Source organism: Pezoporus flaviventris, unplaced genomic scaffold, assembly GCF_033815535.1.
Source record: "Pezoporus flaviventris isolate CSIRO_AGI_PZ_B2104156 unplaced genomic scaffold, CSIRO_AGI_Pfla_v1 ptg000015l, whole genome shotgun sequence".
NCBI lineage: Eukaryota > Metazoa > Chordata > Aves > Psittaciformes > Psittacidae > Pezoporus > Pezoporus flaviventris.
This window is the reverse complement of record NW_026892563.1, coordinates 7,950,052-7,968,757: the sequence shown is the minus strand read 5'-3', so window position 1 is coordinate 7,968,757 and position 18,706 is coordinate 7,950,052. Positions and strand designations below refer to the sequence as shown.

Sequence of the window (18,706 nt, the reverse complement as noted above, 5' to 3'; positions counted from 1 at the left end):
TTTTTCTAACTCTTGTCCATTGACAATAAGCAAAGAAGCAGAGCTCTTCTGATGCACAGCATTTTCTGCTCCTGATATAACTTTCTCCTTTTATTTTTCATTTCACTACCCCTAAACTGTAATGTGATTACTGGAGCTGTAACTAGAGCATTTTGAGAAATGAGCCATCCTATGACAGAACCGAAAAATGAAGTGACCTGTTTCTCATTAGTTAAGGGACTTAAGAGCAGCTGCCCACATTCAAGTGTGAAGGTTGTAGTTTGGTGTTATATGGAAATAAATATTAATGGGCCATAGAAATACAACCAGTATCTTTCAAACAGATATGAACAGAAAATATTTCTAAAAATTCTTTTTTTTTTTTTTTAATATGTCTGAACTCTATGAAGGGGTTGTTTTCATATTACTAAGTGCATAAAGTTAAATGCATTAGATTGCCGGTTACAGTGTTACATATTATGTGTATTTGTGTCTTTTATGACCCCTTAACATTTTTTTAATTACGGAATAAAATGATGCAAATTAATTTGCCTTCTAGTGCATGTTTTCTGATTTAAGATTCCCTGACAGTAAGCTAGCTGCCCTTTTTCGCAAGTAGGTTGTGATTAATTACATTCTAGTTTAAAAATTGTTATAGATGGTAAAAGTAATAATTGGTTATTTAGTTCCATTACCATGCTTTTATCGCTTCTCAAGAAATATATTTTCAGAATGGAGGCAGACTAACTGAAATAGTAACATTTTATATATTTGCTATTATTTATTTCCCTCACTAAACTGACCATTTCTTGTCTTCATTCATCAGGACTTGCAGGGAGCCATGAGCTAATTCAGTTTAGGATCCTTTCTGATTTTGATATTGACTTCTGCAGATATCTTATTCACACAGCATGAGTTGGATAAAACAATTTGGTTTGAGTTGCTTATATTTTTTTCTGAAGGTCAGCCTATGATCAGATAGGAGCTGTTTCTCATTATCTTCTCTTGCTACTCTAAACTGTCTTTACTGAAGTGTTTCAAGCAATGTGTGACCTCTGTTTTTATACTTCTCACAGATTTCACAGACTGTCACTACCACTCAGACATCACTAACACAGACAACTGTAATGGAAACTGTAACTATGGTGACCACAAGAGAACATATCCTGGTTAAGCATGCTAAAGAGGAGCTCCCACCACCTCCACCCCACAAAAAAAGGCAACTCCTTGTGGATTCAGAAATTAGGAAGAGGTGAGAATCATTAAGAGACAGAGAAAGAATACTGATAGAGTTTGAATAAGAATGCAGAAAGTCATTTGACTGCAGTAGGTTGCTGTATACATTTTTGAGGTTAAAATTTTATTTCTGTTCTCTGTTAAAATATGGATTGATCATTCTTCTACTTAGGATGAGTTATTGATATTTTTGTGCTTCTCGTCCAACTACGTTGCAGTAAAAAAAATGTTTATAATTATACCAATACCACTGTGATAGTAATTATAGTCAGTAGAAGTCCTTATGAATGGCATTGTGGGGGTTCCACTTGACTATAGTCTTGAAGCTTGACGAAGTTGATGCATTCCATTAGTTCTCATCTTTATTAATTCTTTAAGTGTTTTGTTGGGTTTTTTTTACACTTAGATTACTAGTAGTGGAGATCTTGCCTGGTTTCTAAAATTCAAGTTGTGTTCTTTCTGGCTTGTAGGTCAGCATTAGAAATAACAGTTCTGCAAAGGCAGAATTCATAGTTGGTGAAACATGCAGTATCATTATTTTCAGATTTTTTTTCCTGTGTGACTCAAGTATAAGTGACAAGTGAGTTTAGACTAATACATTTGAACACTTGTTAAAGTCACAAAAAAATTTCTGATGAGTTTAAGTAGAATTGGCTCAAGAACTAAATTTCTGAATGAGATGCTAAGAAGCTAGTTTTTTTTTATATGGAAGAGTAAACCTATCTTAAGGCATGACCCCTGTCTTGAAAATATTGTCATTCTTTATTTTGAAATTGACAAATTAAGAATTAAAATTCCACTGGAATTTTACTCTCTCAAATATTGGTATATTAAAATTTTTAACTTTTTCTTTCCAAGCTGAATGTTTTAGGAATGATCTTACTTGGCATAAATATAATGAAGTGAAATGGGAGTCTACTATTACAAAAGAAAGGATTACCTTAGTTAAAACTAAATGAACTATTTTTTAAAAGCTGTATTTTATGATACCTCAAGAAATTTGTTGCTATAAATAGCTATGCAATATTACAAAATTGGAGACCAATTTGCATCAGAAGTTCCTTTCTCAGCTACTAAGTATGTAATATTAGTCTGTGTTTTCTTTCTTGTTCATATTCCTTTGATTTGCCTTAATACTGAAGGTAAAATTAGCAGGGTACAACAGACTACAGGCTTCTAGTCTGTGAGGTAACTCCTGGAGGGCAGGAATTAGCTGGATTATAGAATTAGTTTATGTTCAGAAATATTTCATTTTATACAAACTGAGAATTTTAAAGCCTTGAAGTGTTTTAGTTGTTGTCTCTATAAGGCATTTCAACCAGCAAGGTTATATATAAATTTGATAGATCCTTTTAGAGAAAATAGGATATATTATCAAATTGAGCCTATGATTGCTTGCAGCTATATCATTGGCAGATCTGCTACTAAATTTTACAGAGTGTTAATGTTTTTTTACCATTGCATACTAGGTTTTGAGGGGGGTTGATTCATGTCTTATGCTATCTAGAAGATATTAGTTCACCATATAAGTTCTGTCTACCTTTTGTTTAAGAGTCAGGATATGAACCTTGGAGCAGTCTGTAGTTCTGTCTTTGTATAGAATGTCTTTAGGTGGATAAATAAATTATGGTTTCTTATATATACTTAAAATCAGAATCCTTTTCATTGCTGCAGAGTGTAGATTTTTATTTTGATCAGGTAGGAAAGCAAGCTGAATTCTAGCAGGAAGAAGGTAGTCCATTGTTTGATACACTTTAATATGGTCTAACTAGGTGGAATATTGCTTTGTGTGCAGGATTTACTAGATTTGTTTTAACAACACAATCATAACATCATAGGAGAATGAGATCACTATGACTGTTCACTGGGTGGGCACTGGGTGGACTTGCAATATGGTAATGTACAAAGTAAATGACATTAGAAATGTCCACAGCTGTGCAGCAGGATGAATGATGGCTATATTATCTGAAGGCAGCATTTTTCAATTTAGATATTTTTCTTGGCATTTCTAACTGAACAGCCAAAAAAAGACTTATTTACCTTTCCTCTCTAGAAATTCCAAGTGGGTGTTCCATAGTGTGAGGGCCAGTCAATAAATAGCTTGAGATAAACAATTTGAAAGGAAACTTTGGGAAAGGAGTTTCAGCTTAGAATAATCATTGTTAGGCCTGCTTTTATTAAAACATAAAAAGGCAGTCTTAGAAACTAATACATTTAACACTATGCTGCTTTCTCTGTGCATGATAAATTTACAGGGAGCATAAACATAAGAATAGGGGGAAAAAACCCTCGTCTTAAGATTTGGGTGCTCAGCTAAAATGACTCTGTGCATTGGTGACTAGACACCTTTTCCGTCAATGCTTTTTTTGCTGGGAGAACCCCATGACTGTATTGCCAGTCAGTCAGTTATTTTCTGGGTCATTGTTGGCTGCAAGATCTTCTAGACTTTTTTGTGTATATTTAGTTGTACTTACACCGGAGGACAAACAAAGCCACAGTACTGCACAGCTTTTGGGTTTTGAAATTAACTAAGAGATACTGCTTAGATTTTGCGCTTCTAAAAAACCACAGAAATTATTGAATGCTTGCCAGAAACTTCTGAAGGTGCATAACCAGATCATGTAGGCCTCTTCAGTTATGGTACAACACACTGCATGTTCTTGCCTATTATTTTTAGAGCTGGGGGGATACGCATATTGAGGGTTAGAGCTTTTTTGAGGTAGTGAATAATGTTTCTTTCATCTGTTCTCAAGCTTTAGTCACCACTGTTTCTGTAAAGGAGTATACCTGAAATAAGTGTATCAGGTTCTGTTGCCATGTGTTTTGAAAGATTTGTGCTCCAGGTTTGCTTTCATGTGATCTGAATGTTTTAGACTAGAGGGTGTTTTAAAGATGCACTGCACCTATAGTGTGAATTGTTAGGTGCTTAGTTTTAAGGTGGAAGAAAGAGGAGTTTGTCTGTGAATATCATGGTAGCAGACTGCGTAAGAATATGGTCCCCAGCTACTTAGTTGAAGAGAAATAATGGGTGGCTAAGATTGAAACATCAAGCTTTCTAGAGTGCTTTTTATTTTACATTTCCAAGTGCTTTGAAAGTATTTAGAAGTATGAGAGTCTCCATTTATACTGAAGGAATTGAGGAGAAGCAATCAGACTTGTAGACCAATAGCATAAACAGAGTGAATGTCACATTTCCATTGCCCCAACTCACTGTGGCATAAATACATGGGAAAGAAGCTGAGATTTTTCTTGCCTCCTACAGCAACATTTTACCATAAGTGGTGGAAAACTGAGATAAGATAAAGATGGCTCCTCCCCTCTCCCCAGCCCCCCCCAAAAAAAAAAAAAAAGTTTTCTAAATCTACCTCAAAAGTAATGCTTCATAAAGTCAGAATAATTCAGTCATGTGCAAACTTCTGTTGCTGGTCATAGGAAATCACCTTTTCCGAAGGAATTAATTTGAAGTGAAGAAGGGAAAAATGCTTGAAGCTGTATAATACAGGTCTTGAAAGTATGTGTTAGGCATTAGGACTAGAGATAAATGTAACAAAGCTACAGTTTTAGGATGAAAAAAATAATGTATATGGGGATAATGGTTGCAAGGTAACATTTCATGGTATTTACATACTTTGGGCAAAACCAGTCAGTTGTGTAGCATAGAAAAATCAGTAAATTGTTCTGTTCACAGCTGCTTAACATTTAATTTAAACATATTTGTAATATTAATGTTTCTGAAATAACATCCAAAGATACCTTTCTTTGCTATTTAGTAAATAACTTTGTACATGCTTCCTAATGTTTCTAAGGTAAGTGTATTTGTTGTAACATTATTATGGATATAATGTTAAGGTTCAGAATTGAAAGAGACTTTATGCTTTTTGAGGAGAAGAGCATGTTAAAGTAGGATAGTTGCTCCATCTAGTGTTTTTTTTCTTTTAATAAGTGTTATTTTTTTTTTTTTTTAAGAAAGTAGCCTTCATTTCTTTAAAAATAATGTATTTAGATTCTAATGCTTGGTTACTTAGAAAAGTTTGGATTATTTGTAGAAAAAATATGTCAAAGGAAGAATTATCATGACTTATTCAAAGTGGGGTTTCAATAGCTATTGTTTCAATAATAGCAGGTATGGCAGAGCTTATAGAGAGGGCTTTAAATTAGGTTTGAAGGGAAAAGGGGATAACACCAGGCTTGCTAAAAATGAGTCAGAGGGTGGCATGCCGCTGTTGTAGTCCAGACATCCACAGGACAACTTGAATGCATTTGTTCCGATGCCCACAGAATGGGGCAACAAACAGAGGAGCTGGAAGCCATTGTGCAGCAAGGAAGTCATGGCATAATCACTATCACAGGAATGTGATGGAATGATTCGCATCATTGAAATGCTGCAATGGATGGCTACGGGCTTTTCAAAAGGGATAGGCAAGGAAAAAGAGGTGGTGGGGTTGTGTTGTATGTTAGGGAGTATGTCAACTGACACTGAACTCAGTGTTGTGAGTGTGAAGGCTGAATGTTTGTGGGTGAAGATCGGGGGAAGGCCAACCAAGCAGATATCCTGGTAGGAGTCTGTTAAAGACCACACAACCAGGATGAAGATACGGATGAAGTGTTCTTCAAACAACTCAGAGAAGTTTTATGATTGCTTGCCTTTAATCTCATGGGAGACTTTAACCTACCAGATATCTGCTGGTAGTATACTATAGCAGAGAAGAAACAATCCAGGAGGTTCTTGGAGGGTGTGGAAGATACCACACACTTCCCAGCCCAGTGAGCCAACCAGGGGAGATGCTGGCTAGATTTGCCGTTTGCAAACAGAGGACTGGTGGGTGATGTGGTGGTTGGAGACCATCTTGGGCAAAATGATCATGAAATGATTGAATTTTCAGTCCTTGGTGAAGTCAGGAAGAAGGTCAGCAAAGCTTCCACCTCAGACTTCCAGAGGCCTGTTTAGGACACTAGTTGGCAAAATTCCTTGGGAAACATTAGTGAAGGACAAAGGGGTCCAGGAAAGCTGTACACACTCTTCAAGAATGATATCCTTAAGCCACAGGAACTGTGAATATAGTGGCTTCCAGAAGGTATATGCCACCTATATGCCATTGTAGTAGGACTTGAGTATCATACTCTGCTGGGTATTCAGGTTAGAAATTCCATGCAAAGAAATAGGAAAACAAAATGCCACTAAGTTATGAAATGCCTTAATTGGGAGGTTTATCATGTATATAATAAGGAAAAGGAAGGGAAATTTAGAACAAGGAATCATTTTTGAACAAGTACATGTGGTGACCTTCTCAGTAGAGAATTTTGAATGGGAATCTGAAGTGGGCATGTGTCTTAATAAGATTCAGAAAATAAATTGGTGCGGGACTTCTGTGAAAATTTGAATGGTATGGATTAAAAATGTGAAGATGGATTTTCAGGCATGCTCTGCAGTAAAATGAGGCTGTACTTGAACTCAGCTGACGTGCTGGCCTATAGAGAGAAGACAGTGAGAGCAGTAAAATATAGTCTTTGTCTTGTGGACTAGCAGAAGGAAAGACTAATTGGAAAACTAAACTATGAATGTGGCATAAAGAGTAAATCCTAGCTGTAGATTGAGTTTTTAGGTGGGGAGCAAGCTAATGTGCATGTTAAATTAGGAAATTATTTGTAGTAACTCTCTCAAGAGATTTGGTTTTAGTGTCTTCCATAGATCTATTTTAACAAATTCTACATGCACTCAACTTTATTGAGTCAGAAAGGTAATCTTGCATTACTTTTTATGTCAACAGTATTGTTGTACTTAGGAGATTTAAAAACTGATTGATCCTTTGATATCAATCTAGATTTAATATAGTTTGTAACTGCAGCTGTGCTTAGAGAGGAAATATCCGGTCATCCTAACAGAATGATTCTTATTCTACCTGTATTTCCTGGTTTTCTACAAACTGAAAAAATATCTTTATATTAAGGATATTTTTGTGCTGCAAAAAGCTACTTTGAATTAACTTCAATATTTCTTAATCCTTTTCTGCCTCCTTTTTATAGCCCTTTTTTGGGTAGGAGGCTTTGTGGAGTTATATTTATTTCCAGAAGAAACTGCAAGTGATGGAGACCAGCTCTGTCGTATCATAGAATCATATTGTAGGATAAAATGGTTTGAGTTGGAAGTGACCTTAAAGACATGTGGCTAATACTTTCCACCATCTGATGAATCTCTTGACCGTGGGACATGTTCCTGATTATTTTTTTGTTTTATCAAAACTGTCCCAAATTCTTCCATTCTTCTTCTAGGAAGGATGTTGCAGAGGCAAGGCCTATGTCCTTTTGTTTAAGAAATGATCACTGGTAACCATTTTGCTCTGTCAATTTCCATCCTATACCAGGCTAATTCCACACTATTCTTCAGAAAGTTGGTCTTACTGGCCCTACTTACCTGAAGCTTGAGACTAGAATTAATACAGTTTTACCTACAAGGAAGTTTAGTACTGAGGGATTAGTAAACTCATCTTTGTTTTGATAAGATGTCTGATGTTCTGTGGTCATTAAATGCACAGTTGTTATATGCAGAACAGATGATAACGTTCTATTTCAGAAAATAGAATTGATTTAATGTCACATAGGGTCAGAAATAAAGCTGAAGTAGGCAGTGCACTTTGATTTCAGGGATTAGAATCTGGTACAGGCACAGAGATTCCCTGAAACATCTGGAATTCTATTTTGTCTTCAGCCTCTGAACTTTTAATTCTTTATAAAATGAAGATTTCTGCACCTTCCATTACTTCACAGTTATATTGTTTCTCCTTTAATGAGTGGCCAAATAGTTTTATTAGGATTGCTTTATCAAAATTATTCCTTAAAGTTTGTGATTTGAATATGGAATATTGGGCTGGTATTAAGGCAGTGTATGGCTCTTCTTTCTTCTACTTTCATTATTTATTACTCAGTCTTGCACATTGTGTTGCTAAATGGAGTCACAAAGATCACAGTGGAGAAGTAAAAAAGGAGGCATAAATATTAGATCCAACATGGAACTACTTTTCATTTCTGTATATGTAGATTTCTGTAGCACCTGACTTTAGCTTACATCCTTGTATTTTAGTACTTGTATATACGGAGTATATTTTTTACAAAAGAATTAAGTCCTCCAAAGATATAATTGTCATTCAGGCTCTTGTTTTAATAGATTTTCAATTATGTATGTAAATGATACAACATATATTTGCAAAGCAAACTGAAGGATGCAACTAATTATTTTTTTCTAGATCATTCTATTCTATTGGTTCATTGTATTGCTGCAAAAAGAAAATCAGTTACAAACTAGATATAGATATTAGAACTTACAGTGCAATAAAGACATATAGTCAAGCATATGGTGATATTGTGTGGAGCAACTGAGAAAAAACATTGTCTCAATCTTCTTGTTTTAAAAACTACAGCAGATACTGAACCACAGTTTGCATTTTTTTAACACATCAGTAATTTAAATACCTGCATATGGTAACCTTCATTTTGTGCTGTTACCTTCTGAAGAAGTTACAGAAATTAATATCAGCTTTAAAGGAGTTGATGGAAGGATCCAGCCTGTAATAAAAAGGACTGTACAGTAAAAAACTAGCTAAGAAGTATATACAGAGAGATAGGGATCTTAATTTTCAGTTTTTAAATCTTTAGCTGTAGGAAAATTATAATTTACCGTTGATTAGTAATTGCACTCTGCAACAAATTAGAGTCAGTCAGAAGAGACTGCTTTCTAATGGTCAAATTTCCTGCTTGAATATCCTTCATAATATTGCCAGCACTAACTGGCACATAAATCTTGCAGGTATGAAAGCTGCATTTGGTCAGCCATATAGGCCTTACATTCTCAGCTGAGCCAATAGGACTGTCTTTACTGAGAACCACTTGTATCATGTCTTCCAAAGCCATCAGCTTGTAAGATTAAAATCCTTATTGTGAAAATTGTACCATCTGTTCAAATCAGGGTCTTAAAAATGAAGAAGTTTTTCTCTGTTTCCAAATTTTAAAATGAATAGCTTTATTAGCTATTTAATGAAATATGAGGGGTTAAAACTGTTTTGTTGAGAGAAATTGCTGCTTACTCACTCATTTAAACAACCAGTTAAACACGTTTGCTGTCAATCCTATTTTCAGAAACTTTGTGGAAATGAAATGTCTTAATACATTTCTCTGTCTCTCAGGTTTGACTCGGATACAACAGAGCTCCACAGCTGGATGACCCGGTCAGAAGCAGTGCTTCAGAGTCCTGAGTTTGCAATGTATCGAAAAGAAGGCAATCTCTCAGATCTCAGAGAAAGAGTCAATGTAGGAGAAAGTACTCATATATATGTCTGTTATGTTTGTATTAGCTTGTCAAAGTGCTTTCAAAGTCCAAGTTTAAATGATTTCACATATAGACTGGCAAGCATTGATTGTCCATATGTCCGAGAGAAATTTAGAAGTGCTCACTATTTCTGTGAATTTCAGATTTTGGCACCAAAATTGCTGCACAGGCTGTCTGAATACAGAGATTTTGTTTATTTATTTTCTGTTCCTATATACTCATATTTAATTAAGATATTCTATATTCATGAAAGTCTTTATCATGAAAGTGGTAAAGTTGAATCAAAGCATATACATTACTACTTAAATATGCATCATCATTCTATACTAACAGCTTAATTTGACATTATACATGGATAAATTGAGAGATGTAAAAAGTGTCTACTTTTAGTGCGTGCTAAACAAAATCTGTATCTAATTCTTTTTACAGTGCTGTAAAATATATCTGAAAAACACCAGTTTCCACATTTTTTTTTTTTTTATAATTTTTTTGAATTGTACTGCCATTCTTGAACTACTTTTCTACTTTTGACAAAAGGAATGATTCTGGGCTGCTTAATGAGTAGCTGTGTTTGTGCGTATGTTTCGCACACTCTGAGTTTAGCCCTTGGAAGCTAAACTATTACAAATTTTCTTCCATATTTACATTTATAGATAGATGCAAAAATACATGTCTTTTCTAAGTTAGAAAAAGGGAGTTCTTTTTATTATTAGCCCTTATAATATCATAGTATATCATGGAACTTCATTAAAATATATGGTGATGCGTACTCCTAACACTCAAACAGATGGAACAAGGTTACTGTATTGACATGAGTTTTGCTGCTGGTTTTATTTTGTGTCTGCTTGTCCATCAGAAATTAGTTATGATAAGACTGAGGAATACTGAATTTTGTGACTGTAAATATATGGTTTTTTTTTAAAAAAGTCATAGCTTTCTTACAATAATTTTAATTTGTTAATGTAATAATATTGCTAGTACATATGCATTAGAACATAACGTGCTTAATGTAGTTCATGGCAACACTTCATGCTATGTTAAATATACACAAATTTCTATATATAAAAATGTATGTAACATGTATCAAATATACTGAAAAGATTTAATGGGTTCAACTGCTTCCATACTGAGGTAATGGGATTTAATCTAATACATGCATAGGTATACAGTTAATTTTTGGAATGCTTCAATCTTCATTGTAGGTAAAATTTAAAAAAAGAACATATGTTCCCATTTTGAGGAACATAATTTCAAGAATGTCAAATTAGCTCATCTTGATCTACATATTATGCTGGATTTCATGGAGTATTGCTGCTTTTAGAATAAACATTTCATTGAGAAAATCAAGTTACATGTAGAAATTTGTAGATGTTTTAAAGGAGAAAACATTTTGATTATGTGTTTTAATTTGATAGAAGAACTATGAAAGACAGCACTTAAAAGTACTACATGGCTCAGTGTTGTATGGTTTTCAGTTAAAGGAAGTCTTTGGGCATGCTTCTCAAGAAAGAAAAAAATGCATTTTTTTTAAATGCCAGATTTTAAAGCTTGTCCTGGCCTCACTTTTCCAGGTCTAATCTCTGTCTCTATCTCTAAGGCTAGTAGTCAAAGTAGGAAGTACTGTCTAGTTCTTTGATTTGAGCAGTTTGTGTTGCTTGTTTACACTTTTTTGTTCCTAATTTTCTCAAAATTAGCTTCAAATCAGTGGAAAAGGTAGTGTGGTTTTAATATATTATAGTCTCTAGTAAAGTTGTATAAGGCATATTAAAAAAAAACCAAAAAGATGAAATGCCAAGAAGGAAGATATTTGTTAGTGATAATGGAAAAAGATTCTGTTGTACTGACATACATAGTTACACCCCTGTGTTATACATGCTTGAATGCAGCTGCAGGCACATGCATGCAGAAGCCCCATCTTGCCCTTATATAGAGATCTGTCATTTAGTTTTTCCCTCTATAACTATATATATATATATCTATATATGTGTGTGTGTGATTATATGTGTGTGTGTGTCTATATATATATATATGGGTGTAGCACAGAATACCTGTGCTTGGCTGATGTCAGACCTACCATTTGTTGCTCACCATGGTAGGTGCCCAGTCCTAGGGCCTTTTCCTAATGACTTTTCTTTCAGCTGTTCTTTTGAGGACAAGTTACTAGTTAGATGATTTTCTTTCTTCTTGTGGCAGCTTCCTCCTATTCATCATTTTTCTTGAATAAGAGGTCACTTCCGTATGGTAGAGTGGCAGTACATCTGCTTTGTGATGGAGGGATGCTGACTTCAGTAATGACAGCCACAAGGAAAGCTGTTTTGCCATCACTAATGATTCATCAAGTTCAAAAGCCTGTTCCGATCCCAGCTCAGAAGAGCCTTGAGGAGACGGAGCCTGAAGCAGGCTGTATGAAATGCACTGACTTTATTAAGCTATCTGCTCTTCAAAAACTGGCAGACAATTAGCCTTATTTTTAAGGCTAATGTATTATGTAGATTGAATATATTAGATATTCACATAAAGCCCATTCCTATGTCTGGGAAGAAGCAAAAACATTTATAGCCCTTCCATGCTATAAAAGAAAGATACTTGCCTTACCTGGCCAGAGGGACTGGATGCCATAAGAAGTTCTATTGTGAAACAGCTGTACTACTGCTAAATAATGAAGACATCCAAACATTAATGCTGTAAATATTGCTACACTGCATTACACTGTTGACGTATTCTTTATTGTTACTCTTCTAAAGCCGTGATGAGCTTTCAGTATTGGAAATTCAAGTGTATAAAGGTTCAGCTGCAAAAATTGAAACTTTTTAGATAGAAAATCCTGCTTTATAATAAGTCAACTTGGAGACTAAATCCCAGAATAAAATGGGAATAAAACTCCTTGAAAGGAATATTGTTTAGCCATGAAGCACCACCTAGAAATTCCGAATCCAAGGTAAGCATACAAGGAACAGATGTAAGGGAAAATGTCATATATCCTAGACAATTAAATTTGTTCTCTCGGCCTTCTCAAAAGTTCCGTTCTTATTTGTTCTGATTTACTGACCTTTTTCAGACATGCTTTGTTGGGCCTGGATATTTGAAAGCTGAATCACTCTGAGAGCCAATGATGAAAATGTTGCCATCTCCTGCCCTAAGGGGTAATTGGTCGAAGTCAGAGGAGGTCAGGGAGTATTGCTACCATGCATCCTTTCACAGAGCTCTCAAAGTAGGATGTTGATTTGATATGAATAACATCCAAATACCATCCAATAGTGTGACCATTAATATTTTCTAGGTTGTGAAGTCATTGGCTGCCAACTAAAATCTCAGGGTCAGATAAAATGCTTATCATTGTGAAAACAGCCTCCTCACCTTCAGGTGGCATTTAAGTAAAGATGATTTTTTAGTGTTATTCAGTCAGTTAAAACTAGGATATTACACATTTGTACTGCCAGTTGCAAATAATTCAGAAGATAATTAATCCCTGATTGAAAAGCCAACTGTAAAGTTAACTGCTTTCTTTTTTTTTTTCCTTTTTTTTTTTTTTCCTGAAAGATCTTTTCAGAAAACAGAGTACAAAAGGGGAAGTTATATGTTTGGACATATTTTTAAGTTGCTCTACCACTACCACAACTTTTCATAAAAAAAAAAAAAAAAAGAAAAAGGGTTGCTTACAATGTACAGAATCTAACATGTCACAAGCACCTGAATGGTTCCCTTCAGTGAAGGAAGAAATTAACAAAATGGAGCCAAAGAGGTAAATGAGAGGTAGTTCCAGGGCTTCTACTCCCTTTGTTTTTCCTCCCATGGAGGCACTTTACACGTGTTTATGGAAAGAAATCCTTCTTAGGAGCTGAAAAATCCCAGACATTTTGCAGGTTTGGCAAACACTGGCAGTCTGTAGAGAACTGGCAGGACACTGATTAGTGCTAGGAGTAGCTAGGGTGAATGTCCTCCTTTCTCTCCAGATAAGGTAATTTGTCTTTCTGTGTGGAACAAGATGACAGTCTTTTCTTCTCTGGCTAGCGCTGTGCTTTCTGTGTGTAAACATATGTATTCCTGTAATGAATGATAGAATTTAATTTTTATAGTATATTCCAGTTGCATAAAAATGAGTGGAGAAAAGTGATTGACAGAAGGTGTGATATGTACCAAATTTTCATGTTTATTTAAGGACTATACAAATAGTTTTTAAATTTTCTGTCAGGACCCAGAAACTGTAATCTTTCAGGAGAGAAGTAGATATTTCTCCACTTTTTTTGCATACATAGTGTATTACTGTACACTGAAAGGTACACTGCAACAGACATTGATGTAATATCATTTTTTATATTTCTAAAACCTAATTTTCAGTATATTTTAAGTTATTTTAATGTTTCATTTGTGCTCACTACAGTTTTACAATCATGATAATTACGCATCTGGCATTGCAGACAAGTAAAATTATTTTCAGTATATTTTAGTGTTTTAATGATTCCTTTGAGTTTTCTGTACTTAGGTTCATGCTAATTATACCTGGCATTATAGATAGAGTAGTATTAATTAGGATTCTGTAAGAAATTTTGGAACTCTGCAGAGAATTACTATTTCTTTTTTAATTTGGAAAATATTTAAATTGTACAGTGAAACGGTAGAAGATTGTTTTCTGACCTACAAAAACTATGAATAATTAATACAGTCATCTTTAACTTATTGGGGTTAAACTTTGTAATCTTTCATGATAACTTAGGTATATATAAACGATAGGTTTATAAAATCCAATATATTTCCATCCTTCATTCTTTAAATATCCTTTCTTTATATATTTTATTTATACAAAATTTTATTATGATAACATCTTTGGGTTATTGTTAGAAAACCTGCTGTTTAATCATTTCTATATGCACAAATGCAGGGCAGTTTTAAGTAAGCTGTGGAAACGTGTGAATTTAACTGAAAATCTCTCTTTAAAGTTCTGAACATCTCATCTGGGAAAGACTTCTGGGGAGCTGATGCTTCTTAAACTGAAGGTGTTTTAAGCATCACACTTTAAAATATATTTTAAGAGAGTTTATTCAAAGGTGTTTAGGTTAATTACTCCTAATTCTATGATTCTATGAAATGTAAGCATATGAAGTTATTCTACTAAATGCATTTTTAGCCACTCACTGAGGTTTCTTTCCAATTGTAAGAAACTTTTTCCCCTGAAAAGTCAAATCACACAGAATATACTTTTGCTGTGTGAATAAAGAAGGTGATCTGGAAGCCTAGTGGGGTCAGCCAGACTGAGATGGTGCAGCCAGGACTGTGTTATCTCTCTGTACATGTCATGTAGGATTTGCAGTGGTATATCCTTTAATATGTGTGTATCTGCTGCAGTGAAGTGAGGACCTCTGATTTATGGGAGACTGCTAGTCAGGATCTCTGGGGTTTTTACAGTCTCTTTTAATTTTGGTATCAGACTTGGCTGTGGCCTTGTGCTGCTTCTTTGGGGTTCTGATTTAGAGCTTCTAAATTACACCTAAACTAAATTAGTTTAAAATCAGTTGACTTCATGATGTTAACCATAAGACAGCACTGAGGGGCTGTCAGATCTAAAATGGTTTTACTTCCATGTGTATTGCTACCTACCCCAAATTCATTAAATTCTTATACTATAACCTGAAACTTCGTAAGATAGCTTTACCAGCCATTACCAGCTAGCCTGAGTGCTAGCCTGAACATGGGTGAGAAATTTTTGAATGCAGAAAGGTGAATTGAGAGTATTAGGTACAATACATAACTAGAATCCTGTGTTAATACTGCAGTAAACTCTCTTACTTAGTAGCTCATATATGCATGTGTGCTATTTATGTTCATATAGATGTTAGATATCTACTTTAATATCCATTTTGCAGGGTTTGGTTTGTTTTTCTTTTTAAACAAGGGAGTAATATAATCAAACAAATGGTATGTAGGTTCAATGCTGAAGCATGCTATGAACCCCTGTAATTTGGTTAGCATGCTCAGTTCTTGCTGTTACCATGAGAAATAAGCAAATGTGTTCTTCTGCAAAGAATTTCTGTGATTTCTTTTTGTTCTGGAATATTGGTCTTTGAATAGCTCTTAGTTTATGTGTCATTTATTTGTCTGTAAAATACTGATCTATATAATTTCTCAAATCCGTTCTGTTGTGTCAGTATATGTATTTGACTTTATGACTAACTCCTTGATGGTATGCAGTACATTCTGGTTTCAGTGCAAACTGGGAGGCTGGCAGGGCAGTATGAGAGGTAAAATGGTCTCAAGAAAGCAGAAGACATCACTGAGATTAATTATTATCTTCTTCAAAATCCCTCTTTTGAAATACTCACCTTTCCTGTCATACTGCAGGCCATCCAGCGGGAAAAGCCTGAGAAGTACAGAAAACTGCAAGATGCCAGCAGATCAGCTGAGGCCCTTGTGGAACAGATGGTGAATGGTAATTACATGGGAGTTGATTTAGATAATCTTCTTAGGAATTTAATAAATGCACAGGTTCACATTTATCACAATATTAGCAAATACTCTAAATGGAACAGTAAAGTAATATTACCTTATAGTTCTTTTATTATTTCTGAATGTTAAATATCTTAATTAGAAAAGAGAAAAAGAAAAAAAAAAAACCTTAGCACTTCCGTACCATGAAAAGAAATGTGTGTAAAACTTGCTCACAGTAATGAAATGTATATTAACAATCTGTTCTGCTCAGAGACTTAAGTTGTAATCTTATTTTCTGAGTATACTAAGCTTTTGAAGGTGCGTTAACTCATCTGAGTTAGAAAGCCCTGGAGGCATTGCTCTGAACAGTTTGAAAAAAGGGCTTTCTGACATATAATATACAATGTATGTTTTGTAATAAACATATTGCTATAATGATCGGTATCATAGAAGATACAACGTTTTGTTCGGCTTTGGGAGATATTTTTGGCATTTGGCTTTTCAAAGATAATAAATGTCAAAGCTTATACAATTAAAAAAAAATAGTTGTAAGTTTTTATTTTTATTATTGATTTAAAAAATAATTTGTTGCGTCTTCCTTTTGATCTTTTAAAACTTTTAAGGGAAAAAGAAAAATCAAAGGTAGATAAAAGTAAAATTATGATTGTCATGCCATTGTCCTTGCTATTTAAGAATATCTAACTTTGCACTAAAACATTCAACATGGGCCAACGTCCGTCATATGATTATCAGAAATATAAATTTTGAATACACTGAGCTTGAGAACATTGAGAGCAGTTATTATAATGAATTATAATAATGAATTATATAATGAATTATAATAATTGAGAGCAATTATTATAATGAAGAACCAAAAATTTAATTGTTAAAAATTAAATACTTTGAGTTTGAGGCACTAAATGGCCAGGCTGAAAAAAAAATTGACAGAATCCTAAGATCATATTGCTTAAGTATGAAGGTACAATATTTTAAAAGTGACCATATTTATTGTGTGGGCTCTGTTTAATTACCATTGCTGTAACAACTGTTGCAAGGGTTCCCTTCCCAGGCTCAATGAATAGACTGAAGGGAGTCTGGTATCTTCTGCACACACTTTGAAATCATTTGGTCAGTTTTCCATGGCTTGATCATATGAAAAATTTTGACAATTTTTTTGTTTCCTGACTGAAAGAACTGGTTATATATAAAACTTTTAAGGCGATACTTGAAATTTGTTTGCTGCCACATCAAGGTTGTTTAGTCTGGGCATAATCCGTCTGCAGCACATTTAGCTGTACCCCACCCTTCCTTTGGCCAAGTGCAGACCTGAACTTCAAGAATTCAAGATTCAGTTTCTTCAGGTTATATATTATTTTTAGGTGACTAATTTAGGTTTTAGTTGCAGAACCCACTGGCTCCTTATATATTAGTTTCCTGGTACTGTACTACCTACCTTGCCTGGTATTGAGTAGATTAATATTTCATCTTAAATATTCTCATGTAGTTTTTATTCAAGGTGCTTTTGTTTTTTATCCTTCAGTCCATGGGCCCATGCTTATTCATGGTTTATAGATGTTCTGATCTCAGCTGTGGCTATATGTGCATATAAATATTTCCAGTATCTCCCAGATTGCACCTTTTTTTTTAGAAAGTACATCTTCCATTTGGGCTGCAGGTACAAGAAAGTCTAGCTATGCCAGCATGCTTGTTTCCTATCAACTGCTCAGAGCTCTGTATCATGCCATATACTGTGGCAGCCTTGGTAGGAAGAGTATTCTAGGCAAGGATGGCAGTTGCCTGTAAGAATGAAGATCCTTTCTTGTCCTGGTTTTAGGGAAGAAACAATTCCTTTAAAAAGAGAAACAGTTACCATGGACTTGAAAGCTAAAATATTTATGGGACTTCCAGCTACTCCACTGTTGCAAAGGCAGTTTGAAGAATAGCGTATGAAATGGTTAAATAATGCAGTAATCACTGCCAGGTGGGATTGGTAGAAAGTAGAATCTCAAAGTATATTAAATCATAGAATCATATAATGGTTAGGGTTGGAAAGGAGCTTAAGATCATCTAGTTTCAACCCCTCTGCCATGGGCAGGGACACCTCACACTAAACCATATCACCCAAGGCTTCATCCAGCCTGGTCTTGAACACTGTCAGGGAGGGAGCATTCACAGCCTGCCTTGGCAACCGATTCCAGTGCCTCACCACCCAAACAGGAAAGAATTTCCTCCTTACATCCAATCTAAACTTCCCCTGTTTAAGTTTTAACCCGTTACGCCTAGTCCTGTCACTATAGTCCCTAATGAAGAGTCCCTCCCCAGCATCCTTACAGGCCCCCTTCAGATACTGGAAGGCTGCTAGGAGGTCTCCACGCAGCCTTCTCTTCTCCAGGCTGAACAGCCCCAACTTCCTCAGCCTGTCTTCATACGGGAGGTGCTCCAGTCCCCTGATCATCCTCGTGGCCCTCCTCTGGACTTGTTCCAACAATTCCATACTATTTTTATGCAGAGGACACCAGAACTGTACACAATACTCCACGTGGGATCTCACAAGAGCAGAGTAGAGGAGCAGGATCACCTCCTTCGACCTGCTGGTCATGCTCCTTTTGATGCAGCCCAGGATACTGTTGCCTTTCTGGGCTGCAAACACACACTGAAGCCAGCTCATGTGAAATTTCTCATCAGCCAACACCCCCAAGTCCTTCTCCGCAGGGCTGCTCTGAATCTGTTCTCTGCCCAACCTGTAGC

At 35.2% G+C, this 18,706-nt stretch overlaps 1 protein-coding gene across 14 annotated transcripts in view; it reads left to right on the top strand.

Annotated features, from left to right (window-relative positions):
- The window catches only part of DMD (dystrophin), a 1,205,254-nt gene that overhangs the window by 485,720 nt on the left and 700,828 nt on the right, over positions 1–18,706 (top strand). For all 14 annotated transcript variants that reach the window (XM_061453343.1, XM_061453346.1, XM_061453349.1 and 11 more), the window contains 3 exons: positions 1,056–1,231; positions 9,393–9,516; positions 15,872–15,959. In XM_061453343.1, coding sequence (XP_061309327.1) covers positions 1,056–1,231; positions 9,393–9,516; positions 15,872–15,959 — 388 coding nt within the window. The remainder of the gene's footprint in view (positions 1–1,055; positions 1,232–9,392; positions 9,517–15,871; positions 15,960–18,706) is intronic.